We start from the raw sequence: 15474 nt of genomic DNA, 5'->3' as shown, positions 1-15474 counted from the left end.
GGAGGCTGCTGAGAGGAGGACGGCTCATAATAATGGCTGGAAAGGAGTCAACGGAAACCGTGTGTTTGATGTATTTGATACTATTCCGCTCCAGCCATTACCACGAGCCCGTCCTCGCCAATTAAGGTAACACCAATCTCCTGTGCAACACACCCACCTAAAATTAGCCAGGCACGGTCACTTTCCTCCTGCCCTCGTTCTAATAGTGGTATGTGTTAAGGCTACCAATTTACTCTCAGAAAGTTAAGATGGTGGTAGTTCACAAACACAAACACACACTCAGACGCACACACACAAAGATGGGAGAGGGATAGAGAGAGACCACCAGCTTAATGAGAACTGTCAATCATACGTTGGGGCTAGGCAGGTCAACATCCCAGAATTCCTCACATGCCTGTCCAGAGAGCGTAAAGAGATGCGTGTTAACATTGAAGGCTGATTTCATTGGCCCAGCCCCTGCTAGAGGACACTGAGCTGAGCCACCTACCTTCAATCTGTTAACCAGGGATGGTACTTTATGACACCTGGGACACTGTACAGTATCTGCCCTGGACCACTCCTCCCACCCGTACAAGAAGAGAGATCAAAGACAGAGAAAGAGACAGAGAAACAAAAAGAGACAGAGAGAGACCGACAGAGAGAGAGACAGAGAGAGACCGACAGAGAGAGAGACAGAGAGAGAGAGAGACCGACAGAGAGAGACCGACAGAGCGAGAGACCGACAGAGAGAGAGGCAGACAGAGAGAGAGAGAGAGAGACCGACAGAGAGAGACCGACAGAGAGAGAGACCGACAGAGAGAGAGGCAGACAGAGAGAGAGACAGACAGAGAGACCGACAGAGAGATACAGAGAGAGAGACAGACAGAGAGAGAGAGAGACAGAGAGAGAGATAGTGAGAGAGAGAGACCGACAGAGAGAGAGACCGACAGAGAGAGAGACAGAGAGAGAGAGAGACAGAGAGAGAGACCAACAGAGAGAGACAGACAGAGAGAGAGATAGTGAGAGAGAGAGTCTGTATTAACAACTAAAAGGGAATATGAAGAGATAAACAGTAACTGTAACTCATAACGTGGAGTGGCCATGACATAACCAGTGAGAATGGATGAATGGCTAGCGGAGAGGGAGAGGCAGTTTCTTCGTGAACGTTCCATATGAAGCAAGGCAGAGAAGAAAGGAGGATTTCCTCAGGTCTGGCAGTAACATGAATCCACTAAGCGTTTGCATGTCTCAGTGTCTCACCACATATTTTGAATAGATTCAAATGGACTCAGCCAACTGCCAATCCGACCGGTCGTCACTATCTGGCCAAGTTACAAAGTCAGAAACCCTGCCTATTCCTACAATTTCTCTTCATAAAACCTGATTTGAAACCTTACCTTAACAACACTCCTCACGTTATGCCCAACCCTAACCTTAAAATAAGGTTTCCATACATTTTACGATATAGACCATTTTTAGTGCATCTAGGTCACACAAGCTTCATCTACCGATCTGTGTGTGACACTCAGTGACCTGCTGTATGCATGGCTCCTCCTCTCCTGTCTTCAGCCAATCAAATCACATTTTATTTTTCACATGTGCCAAATACAACAGGTGTAGACTTTACCATGAAATGCTTCCTTACAGTATGAGGCCTTTACCTACGATGAGTTAGAAAGAAACATATGTACAGTATGAGGCCTTTACCTACGATGAGTTATAAAGAAACATACGTACAGTATGAGGCCTTTACCTACGATGAGTTATAAAGAAACATATGAAAAACAGAAAAAGGAAATAGTAACACAATAAAACAGCAAGAGAGAGAGAAAGAGAGATAAGCAGGTTTTACAATCTATATTTATGTTTATTTACAACACTGTATATAGACATAATATGACATTTGAAATGTCTTTATTATTTTGTCTTTATTTTTATGTTTATCTTTATGTATATTTTTATGTTTATCTACTTCACTTGCTTTGGCAACGTTAACATAGGTTCCCCATGCCAATAAAGCCCCTTTGTCACGATCGTCATAATAACATTCGGACCATAGCGCAGCGTGAAATCGGTTCGACATTTTATTAGAAGTGAACCGCACAACAGAAAACAATAAAGAGCAAACGACACGTGAAGCGATGGAGTGCTCACAGGCAACTACACAAAAACCCTGTGGGGAAATGGCTGCCTAAATATGATCCCCAATCAGAGACAACGCTAAACAGCTGCCTCTGATTAGGAACCATACCAGGCCAACATAGAAATAAAACAACCGAGATTACCCACCCTAGTCACACCCAGACCTAACCAAAATAGAGAAGAAAAAGGCTCTCTATGGTGACACCCTTAAATGTAATTGAGTGAGTGAGTGAGTGAGTGAGTGAGAGAGAGACAGAGAGAGAGACAGAGAGAGAGAGAGAGAGAGAGAGAGAGAAAGACAGAGAGCAAGAGAGAGTGAGAGAGAGAGAGAGAGAGAGAGTGAGAGAGAGACAGAGAGACAGAGAGAGAGAGAGAGAGAGAGAGAGAGAGAGAGAGAAATAGACAGTGATCTGAGTGGCATGGTGTTTACCCAGGGAGGCTGAGATAGGTATTTCCCTCCCTACTAAACAGCTGGGGAAGGTTCCATGCTATCAGATAAGAGGTAAATCAATGACTAACACACTACTCAGTCCACACTGATTCCTTGGAACAGGGGATCGGCAGGGCATAGTCCACACTACTGCTGATACCCTGGACCAGGGGAGAGAGCAGGACACAGTCCACACTACTGCTGATACCCTGGACCAGGGGAGAGAGAAGGACACAGTCCACACTACTGCTGATACCCTGGACCAGGGGAGAGAACAGGACACAGTCCACACTACTGCTGATACCTTCGACCAGGGGAGAGAACAGGACACAGTCCACACTACTGCTGATACCCTGGACCAGGGGAGAGAGCAGGTCACAGTCCACACTACTGCTGATACCCTGGACCAGGGGAGAGAGCAGGACACAGTCCACACTACTGCTGATACCCTGGACCAGGGGAGAGAACAGGACACAGTCCACACTACTGCTGATACCCTGGACCAGGGGAGAGAGCAGGTCACAGTCCACACTACTGCTGATACCCTGGACCAGGGGAGAGAACAGGACACAGTCCACACTACTGCTGATACCCTGGACCAGGGGAGAGAGCAGGACACAGTCCACACTACTGCTGATACCCTGGACCAGGGGAGAGAACAGGACACAGTCCACACTACTGCTGATACCCTGGACCAGGGGAGAGAACAGGACACAGTCCATTCTACTGCTGATACCCTGGACCAGGGGAGAGAACAGGACACAGTCCACACTACTGCTGATACCCTGGACCAGGGGAGAGAACAGGTCACAGTCCACACTACTGCTGATACCTTGGACCAGGGGAGAGAGCAGGTCACAGTCCACACTACTGCTGATACCCTGGACCAGGGGAGAGAGCAGGACACAGTCCACACTACTGCTGATACCCTGGACCAGGGGAGAGAGCAGGACACAGTCCACACTGATACCCTAGACCAGAACCAGGGCCTAAACAGGACACAGTCCACACTGATACCCTAGACCAGAACCAGGGCCTAAACAGGACACAGTCCACACTGATACCCTAGACCAGAACCAGGGCCTAAACAGGACACAGTCCACACTGATACCCTCGACCAGAACCAGGGAATAGACAGGACACAGTCCACACTGATACCCTAGACCAGAACCAGAGCCTAAACAGGACACAGTCCACACTGATACCCTAGACCAGAACCAGGGCCTAAACAGGACACAGTCCACACTGATACCCTAGACCAGAACCAGGGAATAGACAGGACACAGTCCACACTGATACCCTAGACCAGAACCAGGGAATAGACAGGACACAGTCCACACTGATACCCTAGACCAGAACCGGGGAATAGACAGGACACAGTCCACACTGATACCCTAGACCAGAACCAGGGAATAGACAGGACACAGTCCACACTGATACCCTAGACCAGAACCAGGGAATAGACAGGACACAGTCCACACTGATACCCTAGACCAGAACCAGGGAATAGACAGGACACAGTCCACACTGATACCCTAGACCAGAACCAGGGCCTAAACAGGACACAGCTGGGCCTGGTCATGTTTTCCCAGGTAGAGTATTACATTATCTTTACAGCTAGAATTCTTAATTGAAACAATAGTAAAGTGTTCACACCGCTTCTGTTTTGGTAAAAATATGATGGATGGGCCTGCAGAAGGATGGGCCTGCAGATGGATGGGTCTGCAGAAGGATGGGCCTGCAGAAGGATGGGCCTGCAGAAGGATGGGCCTGCAGATGGATGGGCCTGCAGATGGATGGGTCTGCAGAAGGATGGGTCTGCAGAAGGATGGGCCTGCAGATGGATGGGCCTGCAGATGGATGGGCCTGCAGATGGATGGGCCTGCAGATGGATGGGCCTGCAGATGGATGGGCCTGCAGATGGATGGGTCTGCAGAAGGATGGGCCTGCAGATGGATGGGCCTGCAGATGGATGGGCCTGCAGATGGATGGGCCTGCAGATGGATGGGCCTGCAGAAGGATGGGCCTGCAGAAGGATGGGCCTGCAGATGGATGGGCCTGCAGAAGGATGGGCCTGCAGATGGATGGGCCTGCAGATGGATGGGCCTGCAGAAGGATGGGCCTGCAGAAATCTAACCACTGTGAAATGAATTGACAGAGCTATGGATGCAAGGACTGACCATCCAAGATATCAACATTATATCTCTCGCCATGTTTTGAGGTAGTGTTTGTTTACATTTACATTGTTTACAAACATTAGAGTAAAACAATCATATATTTTGGGTTCTCATGGAGTGTGACAGTTGAACTAAACTCATGAGCCATTTATAAGTTATATTCTTCAAGAATCAATTGATGTAGCAACTAAGGATTCAAGCTTTAAGGGATGACTGGAACTCTCCTGAGACTGAGGAATTTGTCTCAAATGTCTCAAACAAAACAGAGTACTCAGAAGACAGACATCTTTCAAGTGCTTCTTGGGCAGGTTTGGACAGAGAGCTCTGTGGCTCTGTCACAGCATCTCTAACCCTGAAGTGGATGTGAGCATGTCAGTAGAACCTGCAGTGGAGGCTACTGGGGGGAGAACGGCTCATAATAATGGCTGGAATGGAGTCAATGGAATGGAATCAAAAACATTTTTTTTATGGGTTTGATACCATGCCGTCCACTCCATTCCATCCATTCCACTCCATTCCATCCATTCCACTCCACTCCATTCCATCCATTCCACTCCATTCCATCCATCCATTCCACTCCATTCCATTCCATCCATTCCACTCAATTCCATCCATTCCACTCCATTCCATCCATTCCACTCCATTCCATCCATTCCATCATTCCACTCAATTCCATCCATTCCACTCCATTCCATCCACTCCATTCCATCCATTCCATCCATTCCACTCCATTCCATCCATTCCACTCCATTCCATCCATTCCACTCCATTCCATCTATTCCACTCCATTCCATCCATTCCATCCATTCCACTCCATTCCATCCATTCCATCATTCCACTCCACTCCATTCCATCCATTCCACTCCATTCCATCCATTCCATCTATTCCACTCCATTCCATCCATTCCACTCCATTCCATCCATCCAAAATATTATAAACATATTGCAGATGTTTTAGAAAAACACGATGATTACTTCTAGGATTACTTTTAAATTCAGAAAGGATGTTTGCGAAAACAATTACTTGACACCGTTCTGTTTTCTCAATGATATTCAAATCAGCGTTGAAAAGAAGGTAGAAGTTCAAATGTGTTTTCCGCCTCAGCGAGTCTGACCACAAGTCAGAGAACACGTACAGACATCAATTCAACGTCTATTCCATGTTGGTACAATGTAATTTCATTGAAATGATGTTGAAACAACGTTCATTCAGTGTGTGCCCAGTGGGAGACTGTTGTTGGCTACAGTCCAAGCTATGTCTTCCAATGGTGTGACTGCTGACCGCATCCAAAGATTAGCCAACTTGAATAAATACTTGGAGGTAAATTACCGAGTGGCGCAGCGGTCTAAGGCACTGCATCTCAGTGCTAGACGTGTCACTACAGACCCTGGTTCGATCACTGGCTTTATCACTGTGATCGGGAGTCCCACAGGGTGACTCACAAATGGCCCAGCATCGTCTGGGTTAGGGGAGGGTTCGGCCGAGGTGAGCTGTCTTTGTCAAATTTGAATTTGTTCTTAACTGACTTGCCTAGTTAAAAAACAGCAGTGATGTAGCATACGGGCAATCTCAATATCACTTAGGCCTATTATAGGTTGCATAGCGCATTGATGTGAATCACACGGCTGCTCTCTCACTTTGCTATTTACGCCTTACTGATTGTGGATGTTGTGGATGGCTGTTCACAAATGTATATGCGAACCCAATAATGGCTAAATTAAAGAAGTTTAAGCTGACAATCAATCATCGTTTTTGCGACAGGGGTTTATTCATTATGGAACCCAAACGGAAGCAAACAGAGAAAAACAATCGTTTCAATTGGACAAATTGCAGTAGGTCTTGCCCCGTTTTTTTCCGTTTGCATTTAAGAAATACTTTGCAACAGAATCGGCATAATGAATATACCTCCAGTGGACAGCCAGTGAAAAATGCTCTCTTGCAACAGCTGCATAGTGCAAATCCCAGCCTATGGAATACAAATTTGAGTTCCTCCCTTCTAAACTCCCCCATGGTATTGTGCTCCATACTGTGGGAAAAAAATAATAATTTAAGAAGACCACCAGAGGAGCTTTTACTGCTAATTCGTGCTGATATAAAAAATGTCCATAGTCCTAATGGACACATGCTCGAACTTGCACACCTTGATATACTTAAACAACTGCAAATTACTATTAACAAAAATATTTAAAAAAAAACAGGTCCATAGCAAATGCAGCATATGGCATACATTTTTCACATGCAAATAGCACTTTTCTATAGTGCTCAAAGCTTGCCATTCCTTAGAGGAATATTTATTTTCAACACAAAGCAAGTCCAACCAGTTCTCCATTACAAAAAATCATAAACAGCAGAGCAGGCTAATTAGTCCTATGTTTTTGAGTTATGCTCAGGTATATTTCTTGGTTTCATGCACGTTAATATCAGAAGCCTCCTCACTAAGTTTGTTTTACTCACTGCTTTAGCACACTCCGCCAACCCCGATGACCTTGCTGTGTCTGAATCCTGGCTTAGGAAGGCCACCAAAATGTTGGAGATTTCCATACCCAGCTACAACATTTTCCGTCAAGATAGAACTGCCAAAGGGGGAAGAGTTGCAATCAATTGCAGAGATCTGTCATGATATCCAGGTCTGTACCCAAACAGTTTGAACTTCTAATTTTAAGAATGAATCTCTCCAGAAATAAGTCTCTCACTGTTGCCACCTGTTATCGACCCCCCTCCGCTCCCAGCTGTGCCCTGGAAACCATATGTGAATTGATTGCCCCCCATCTAGCTTCAGAGTTCGTTCTGTTAGGTGACCTAAACTGGGATATGCTTAACACCACGGTAGTCCTACAATCTAAGCTAGATGCCCTCAATCTCACACAACTCATCAAGGAACCCACCAGGTACAACCCTAAATCTGTAAACATGGGCACCCTCATAGACATTATCCTGACCAACTTGCCCTCCAAATACACCTCTGCTGTTTTCAATCAGGATCTCAGCGATCACTGCCTCATTGACTGTATCCGCTATGGGTTCACGGTCAAACGATCACCCCTCATTACTATCAAACGCTCCCTAAAACACTTCTACGAGCAGGCCTTTCTAATCGACCTGGCCTGGGTATTCTGGAAGGATATTGACCTCATCCCGTCAGTTGAGGATGCCTGGTCGTTCTTTAAAAGTAATTTCCTCACCATCTTAGATAAGCATGCCCTGATCAAAAAATGCAGAACTAAGAACAGATATAGCCCTTGGTTCACTCCAGACCTGACTGCCCTTGACCAGCACAAAAACAACCTGTAGCAGACTGCAATAGCATCGAATTCCAAAAGGTTTTGCTGCCCACTGCACTGAGGCTAGGTAACATTACTGATAAATCGAAAATTTCAATAAGCATTTCTCTATGGCTGGCCATGCCCCCCCCCCTAGCTTCTCCTTCACCCAAATCCAGATAGCAAATGTCCTGAAAGAGCTGCAAAAACTGGACCCGTAGAAATCAGCTGGGCTAGACAATCTGGACCCTTTCTTTCTAAAACTATCCGCCGCCATTGTTGCAACCCATATTACCAGCCTGTTCAACCTCTCTTTCATATCGTCCAAGATCCCTAAGGATTGGAAAGCTGCCCCTCTTCAAGGGGGTGACACTCTAGACCCAAACTGCTATAGACCTATATCTATCCTGCCCTACCTCTCTAAAGTCTTCGAAAGCCAAGTTAATAAACAGATCACTGTCCATTTCAAATTCCACCATACCTTCTCCACTGTGCAATCCGGTTTCCAAGCCGGTTACGAGCCACGCTCAAGGTACTAAACGATACCATAACCGGCATCGATAAAAGACAGTACTGTGCAGCCGTCTTCATCGACCTGGTCAAGGCTTTCGAGGCCAAGGCTCTGTCAATCACCGTATTCTTATCGGCAGACTCAATAGCCTTGGTTGCTCTACTGACTCCCTCGCCTGGTACACCAACTACTTTGCAGTTCACGTGTGTCAAATTAGAGGGCCTGTTGTCCGGACCTATGGCAGTCTCTATGGGGGTACCACAGGGTTCAATTCTCAGGCCGACTCTTTTCTCTGTATATATCAATGATGTCGCTCTTGCTGCAGGTGATTCCCTGATCCACCTCTACGCAGACAACACCATTCTGTATACTTCTGGTCCTTCTTTGGACACTGTGCTAACTAACCTCCAGACGAGCTTCAATGCCATACAACACTCCTTCCGTGGCCTCCAACTGCTCTTAAACGTTAGTAAAACCAAATGCATGCTTTTCAACCGTTCACTGCCCGACTAGCATCACCACCCTGGACAGTTCTGACCTAGAATATGTGGACAACTATAAATACCTAGGTGTCTGGCTAGACTGTAAACTCTCCTTCCAGACTGATATTAAACATCTCCAATCCAAGCCTCCTTCACTCACGCCGCCAAACTTATTATCGTACCGATCCTCGACTTCGGTGATGTCATCTACAAAATAGCTTCCAATACCCTACTCAGCAAACTGGATGCAGTCTATCACAGTGCCATCCGCTTTGTTACCAAATCACCTTATACCACCCACCACTGCGACCTGTATGCTCTAGTCAGCTGGCCCTCGCTACATATTCGTCGCCAGACCCACTGGCTCCAGGTCATCTATAAGTCTATGCTAGGTAAAGCTCCGCCTTATCTCAGCTCACTGGTCACCATAACAACACTCACCCGTAGCACACGTTTCAGCAGGTATATCTCACTGATCATCCCCAAAGCAAACACCTAATGTGGCCGCCTTTCCTTCCAGTTCCCTGCTGCCAGTGACTGGAACTAATTGCAAAATCGCTGAAGATGGAGACTTTTATTTCCCTCACCAACTTTAAACATCAGCTATCTTAGCAGCTAACCGGTCGCTGCAGCTGTACATAGTCCATCTGTAAATAGCCCACCCAATCTACCTACCTCATCCCAATATTGTTTTTATTTACTTTTCTGCTCTTTTGCACACCAGTATCTCTACTTGCACATCATAATCTGATAATTTATCACTCCAGTGTTTATCTACTAAATTGTAACTATTCGCTCCTATGGCCTATTTATTGCCTACCTCCTCATGCCTTTTGCACACACTGTATATAGACTTTCTTTTTTCTACTGTGTCATTGACTTGTTTATTGTGTTATTGGCTTGTTTATTGTTTATTCCATGCGTAACTCTGTGTTGTTGTCTGTGTCACACTGCTTTGCTTTATCTTGGCCAGGTCGCAGTTGTAAATGAGAACTTGTTCTCAACTTGCCTACCTGGTTAAATAAAGGTGTTCTCAACTTGCCTACCTGGTTAAATAAAGGTGTTCTCAACTTGCCTACCTGGTTAAATAAAGGTTAAATAAAAAAATAAAACATTTCCAGGTCAAATTTTTGAAGATGAAGGGGTACTAAATTAATTGGAATGACTGAGAGTCTGACAGACTGTTTTTTTTAATGTAAAATATATCCTAATTGTATTATTATCTGCAGTAGAGAAACATGGGTTAGAACAAGCCTACATAACGAACACATCCATATATGGCCAGCTATGTAAACTTCAATATTGATTTATCCTGCAATAGATGTCATTCAATTGATAACATACATTTTGTCTTCTCTTAAGGGGAAAGTAACCTAAAAGTAACTGAATGTAATCAGATTACGTTACTGAGTTTGGGTAATCCAAAAGTTATGTTACTGATTACAATTTTGGACAGGTAACTAGTAACGGATTACATTTAGAAAATAACCTAGCCAACCCTGCTCATATGGTGTGAGTTGTGAGGAAGGGATGAGTAGGGGTATATGTAGGGTCCTGGCTGTGCTAAGTTAACAGAGGTAGAGGTAGAGGTAGAGAGAGAGAGAGAGAGAGAAAGAGTGAGAGAGAGAGAGAGACATGAAAACTGTAAATGACCCTGGGAATCGATAGAACATCGCTCAGAAAAGCACAAAAACAATATAACATTCAAAATGGGTGAATCTTTCCTTCAAGCAGGTTGAAGTTTATTGGGACGTGTCTTGTCCTTGAGGCAGAAATAACTGATTTACTCTATATAGGCCATCTGCAAAGTCAAAATTAACTATATTGTAAAATTGTATGAACACAAAAATGAGCTTTTTAGTCTTCATTTAAGGCTAGGGTTAGGCATTAAAGTTAGTAGTGTGGTTAAGGTTATGGTTATTTAAGGTTAGGATTAGGCATTAAGGTTAGCAGTGTGGTTAAGGTTAGGATTACTGCATCTCAGTGCTTGAGGCGTCACTACAGACCCTGGTTCGATTGCAGGCTGTATCACAACTGGCCATGATTGGTAGTTCCATAGGGCGGAGCACAATTGGCCCAGCGTTGTCCGGGTTAGGGTTTGGCTGGGGTAGGCCATCATTGTAAATTAGAATTTGTTCTTAATAATCGGATTAGGTAAATGTTTGGGCAATTCAACAATTACGTTATTGATTACAATTTTGGACAGGGAACTACTAACTGTAATGTTTCAGCGTGGGAGTCAAGGAGTGTGTGTGTGTGTGTGTGTGTGTGTGTGTGTGTGTGTGGAATTGGTTCTGACTCAATTACATGCACACGCAAACACCCACACACACACACACACACACACACACACACACACACACACACACACACACACACACACACACACACACACACACACACACACACACACTGTTTTCTGTATAAACTATGGTAACAGTAGCCATCCATCCACCCCTAGGACACCCCAGCCCAACACCTCCACTTCAGTTGAGGGTTGAGGCAGGGGCTTTACTAAGGCTTTTCTGGAACAATGGATGAATACTGGAAGAGGCTGAGCAGTGAGGGCTTTTTCTGAGGTCTCTGATAGCGATTCAGAACTCTCAGTATATTTCTCTGAGCCATTCCTGAGAGAGAGAGAAAAAGAGAGAGAGAGAGAGAGAGAGAGAGAGAGAGAGAGAGTCTGGGTCCCTCTGCTGCTGTCCTTGTATGGGTACTGCTCCTATTGTACTGGACTAAGTGTGGAACTATTCAGTTAGAGGACGAGGAACGTCTCTAAACAACCACTACAACTCATTACCGGACCCTCACTCTAACACTGACAGGTGTGTGTGTCTGTGTGTGTGTGTGTGTGTGTGTGTGTGTGTGTGTGTGTGTGTGTGTGTGTGTGTGTGTGTGTGTGTGTGTGTGTGTGTGTGTGTGTGTGTGTGTGTGTGCGTGCGTGCGTGCGTGCGTGTCTGAGTGTGTGTGTGTGTGTGTGTGTGTGTGTGTGTGTGTGTGTGTGTGTGTGTGTGTGTGTGTGTGCGTGCGTGCGTGTCTGAGTGTGTGTGTGTGTGTGTGTGTGTGCGTGCGTGCGTGCGTGCGTGCGTGTGTGTGCGTGCGTGTGTGCGCATACCTGGGAGTGTGTGTGTGTCAAAGGGTTGGATATGTTGGAGGAACTAAAACAGCCATGTTGGCAAAATATGAAGTGATTCCAAGGAGCGTATTTGGCCATGCGCCAGGCAGTGCACTGGTGACCAGAGCCGTTTGATATAACAAGTCTCATACGACTCCTGTATGAAATACAGCAGGGCATTTCCTGTCTGAAGAGGGAGAGAGGAGGTAAATAAGGAAATATAAAGTAATTCCCCCCATGATTGGAGCATATCTCCTTCCTGTCTGACAGTGGGCTGTGTGTGTTGTGTTGGAGGGTTACCATGTTGTGTGGGTCGGCCCACTCCCAGTGGTAAGGCACACACTCTGTCACGTTCCACACAGGAAGGAGATGGGAAGACGAGAACCAACAGTAAATGGGTAAAGCTCCAGAAAAAGGACTCTAAATGTCTCCATCCCTCGCTGAGGAGAGCCGCCATGTAAAACAAGCTGTGCAGAGACCAAAACAAAACAAACCTAATCAGATTTTCTTTCATACTGCAAAATGTAATCTAAGTTCGCCTAGCGATCAGAATCAGCCATAGCTTAAAGTCAGTGGAGACTCCTCAGAGGAGGAAGGAGAGGACAATCCACAAATTGTGAAACATTAAAAAAGTTATTATTTTTAGATAAATCTATACTAAATATATTCATGTCACCAATTATTTATTAATTTTTGCAATGAAGGTCTACAGTAGCATCAACAGCATTCTCTGGGGTAGCACCATGGTGTAGCAGGAGGACAGCTAGTTTCCATCCTCGTCCTTGTGGTACATTGACTTCAATACAAAACCGAGAAGGCTCATGGTTCTCAACCCATTCCATAGTCTTACACAGTAATTATGACAACTTCCGGAGGTCGTCCTCTCATTAAAAACAAGAACATTAGCTACAGCTAGCTAACTAGCACTGCAGTGCATAACATGTGGTGTGTAGTTGACTCAAAGAGAAAGACAATAGTTGAACAGTTTTGAACAACTTAATTTCTTCAAAGATGAAGGAGAAGCAAGAGAGAGAGGGTGAGAGAGGGTGAGAGAGCTATATTTAGTTTTTTAAACTTTCAATTTCACTTACTTAGCTAGCAAATGCAACTAGCTAGTTTAGCCTACTCAAACACCGGGCTCAAACAGAGAGGGATGCTATGTTAGCTAACTGACTATGGCTATCCAACAGAGAGGGATGCTGTTAGCTAACTGACTATAGCTATCCAACAGAGAGGGATGCTATGTTAGCTAACTGACTATAGCTATCAAACAGAGAGGGATGCTATGTTAGCTAACTGACTATAGCTATCAAACAGAGCGGGATGCTATGTTAGCTAACTGACTATGGTTATCCAACAGAGAGGGATGCTATGTTAGCTAACTGACTATAGCTATCCAACAGAGAGGGATGCTATGTTAGCTAACTGACTATGGCTATCCAACAGAGAGGGATGCTATGTTAGCTAACTGACTATGGCTATCCAACAGAGAGGGATGCTATGTTAGCTAACTGACTATGGCTATCCAACAGAGAGGGATGCTATGTTAGCTAACTGACTATAGCTATCCAACAGAGAGGGATGCTATGTTAGCTAACTGACTATAGCTATACAACAGAGAGGAATGCTATGTTAGCTAACTGACTATAGCTATCCAACTGTGAGGGATGCTATGTTAGCTAACTGACTATAGCTATCCAACAGAGAGGGATGCTATGTTAGCTAACTGACTATAGCTATCCAACAGAGAGGGATGCTATGTTAGCTAACTGACTATAGCTATCCAACAGAGAGGGATGCTGTTAGCTAACTGACTATAGCTATCCAACAGAGAGGGATGCTATGTTAGCTAACTAACTATAGCTATCCAACAGAGAGGGATGCTATGTTAGCTAACTGACTATGGCTATCCAACAGAGAGGGATGCTATGTTAGCTAACTGACTATCGCTAACTAACACTGGAACTCTCCCAAGTCAAGGTAAGCTTTTGGTTGTATTAGTTGATTGCCACCTGGGACCTGCCGGTGTAACTGCTAAACTGCTGACTGTACACTGTACTGCATGATTGTAGTGGGTTTACCAACGCATTAGTTCTAGTAGCTATGTTGACTATGACGTTAACTAATATGGTGACAACGATGTCGGCTGTCTGTAGCGGTTATGCTATGAAGGTTTGGCATGGAAAGGTTTTTTCACCTGGTCACAGACAACTGTTGTGTTTGTGCAATTGAAGTGCAATTCTTCTCCCTGTCATGGTTCCTCAAACTTCTTCTCTCTGTCCTGGTTTATCTCTAACTTCTTCTCCCTGTCTTGGTTAATCTCAAACTTCTTCTCTCTGTCCTGGTTTATCTCTAACTTCTTCTCCCTGTCTTGGTTACTCAAACTTCTTCTCTCTGTCCTGGTTTATCTCTAACTTCTTCTCTCTGTCTTGGTTAATCTCAAACTTCTTCTCTCTGTCCTGGTTAATCTCAAACTTCTTCTCTCTGTCTTGGTTTATCTCAAACCTCTTCTCTCTGTTTTGGTTAATCTCAAACTTCTTCTCTCTGTCCTGGTTAATCTCAAACTTCTTCTCTCTGTCTTGGTTTATCTCAAACCTCTTCTCTCTGTTTTGGTTAATCTCAAACTTCTTCTCTCTGTTTTGGTTAATCTCAAACTTCTTCTCTCTGTCCTGGTTAATCTCAAACTTCTTCTCTCTGTTTTGGTTAATCTCAAACTTCTTCTCCCTGTCTTGGTTAATCTCAGAAGCAACAGCAGAGTAGCTTATAGGAGGAATCCCTCAACTACACAAGAGTTTATACTGTAATTAGGTTTATGTCGGGCTAGTAAATAATATCTTTATGGTGTATGTTTTGGCAGAAAGGTTACCTGGGGGTGTCGTTACTGTTCTCCAGGCTGTCACAGAACCCCTTAGAGGGGGTGGACCTCCCGCTGCTGTCAGGGTCCTGGGCGGGGGGCATAGGGTAGGCCTGGTTAGGTAGGGCTGCGCGGCGGCTCTCCCCTCCTCCTCCCCCTCTCTGGGGCTTGATGGGGCCCCTCAGACCCGTCTCAGAGCTCCTCTTCATGGCCTGTAGCTGGGCCAGGGGCACGATGTCGCAGGCCTGGGGCCGGTGCCACACCGTCTGCTGACTGGCACTGTTGTAGTAGTAGAAGCGTTTGTTGTGGCTGTCAAACAGCTCCCACCACTGGCTGCCGTCGGACTGGCGCACGGCGGCGCCTGGGGGGGGCTCCCAACCACACTCCCCTGAGGCCAGGTTCACGTACATGCGCTCCTGCGAGCGTGGCTCCAAGATCTCCACCCAGTCACAGCTAGAGAGAGGAGAGAGGAGAGAGGAGGGGGGGGACATGGGAAATGTAGTCAAGATCTGGAAGACTGTAC

The 15474-nt window shown here is 45.4% G+C and overlaps 1 protein-coding gene across 1 annotated transcript in view; it reads right to left on the bottom strand.

Annotated features, from left to right (window-relative positions):
- LOC135527805 (rho GTPase-activating protein 39-like) overlaps positions 1–15474 on the bottom strand; it is a 156835-nt gene that overhangs the window by 75714 nt on the left and 65647 nt on the right. The window contains exon 2 of the mRNA XM_064956393.1: positions 14964–15404. Within this exon, the coding sequence (XP_064812465.1) occupies positions 14964–15404 (441 nt within the window). The remainder of the gene's footprint in view (positions 1–14963; positions 15405–15474) is intronic.

Source organism: Oncorhynchus masou, chromosome 33 (genome assembly GCF_036934945.1).
Source record: "Oncorhynchus masou masou isolate Uvic2021 chromosome 33, UVic_Omas_1.1, whole genome shotgun sequence".
In the NCBI taxonomy this organism is placed as follows: Eukaryota; Metazoa; Chordata; class Actinopteri; order Salmoniformes; family Salmonidae; genus Oncorhynchus; species Oncorhynchus masou.
Note: the sequence above shows the minus strand (reverse complement) of the source record. Positions and strands in the feature narration are given on the sequence as shown.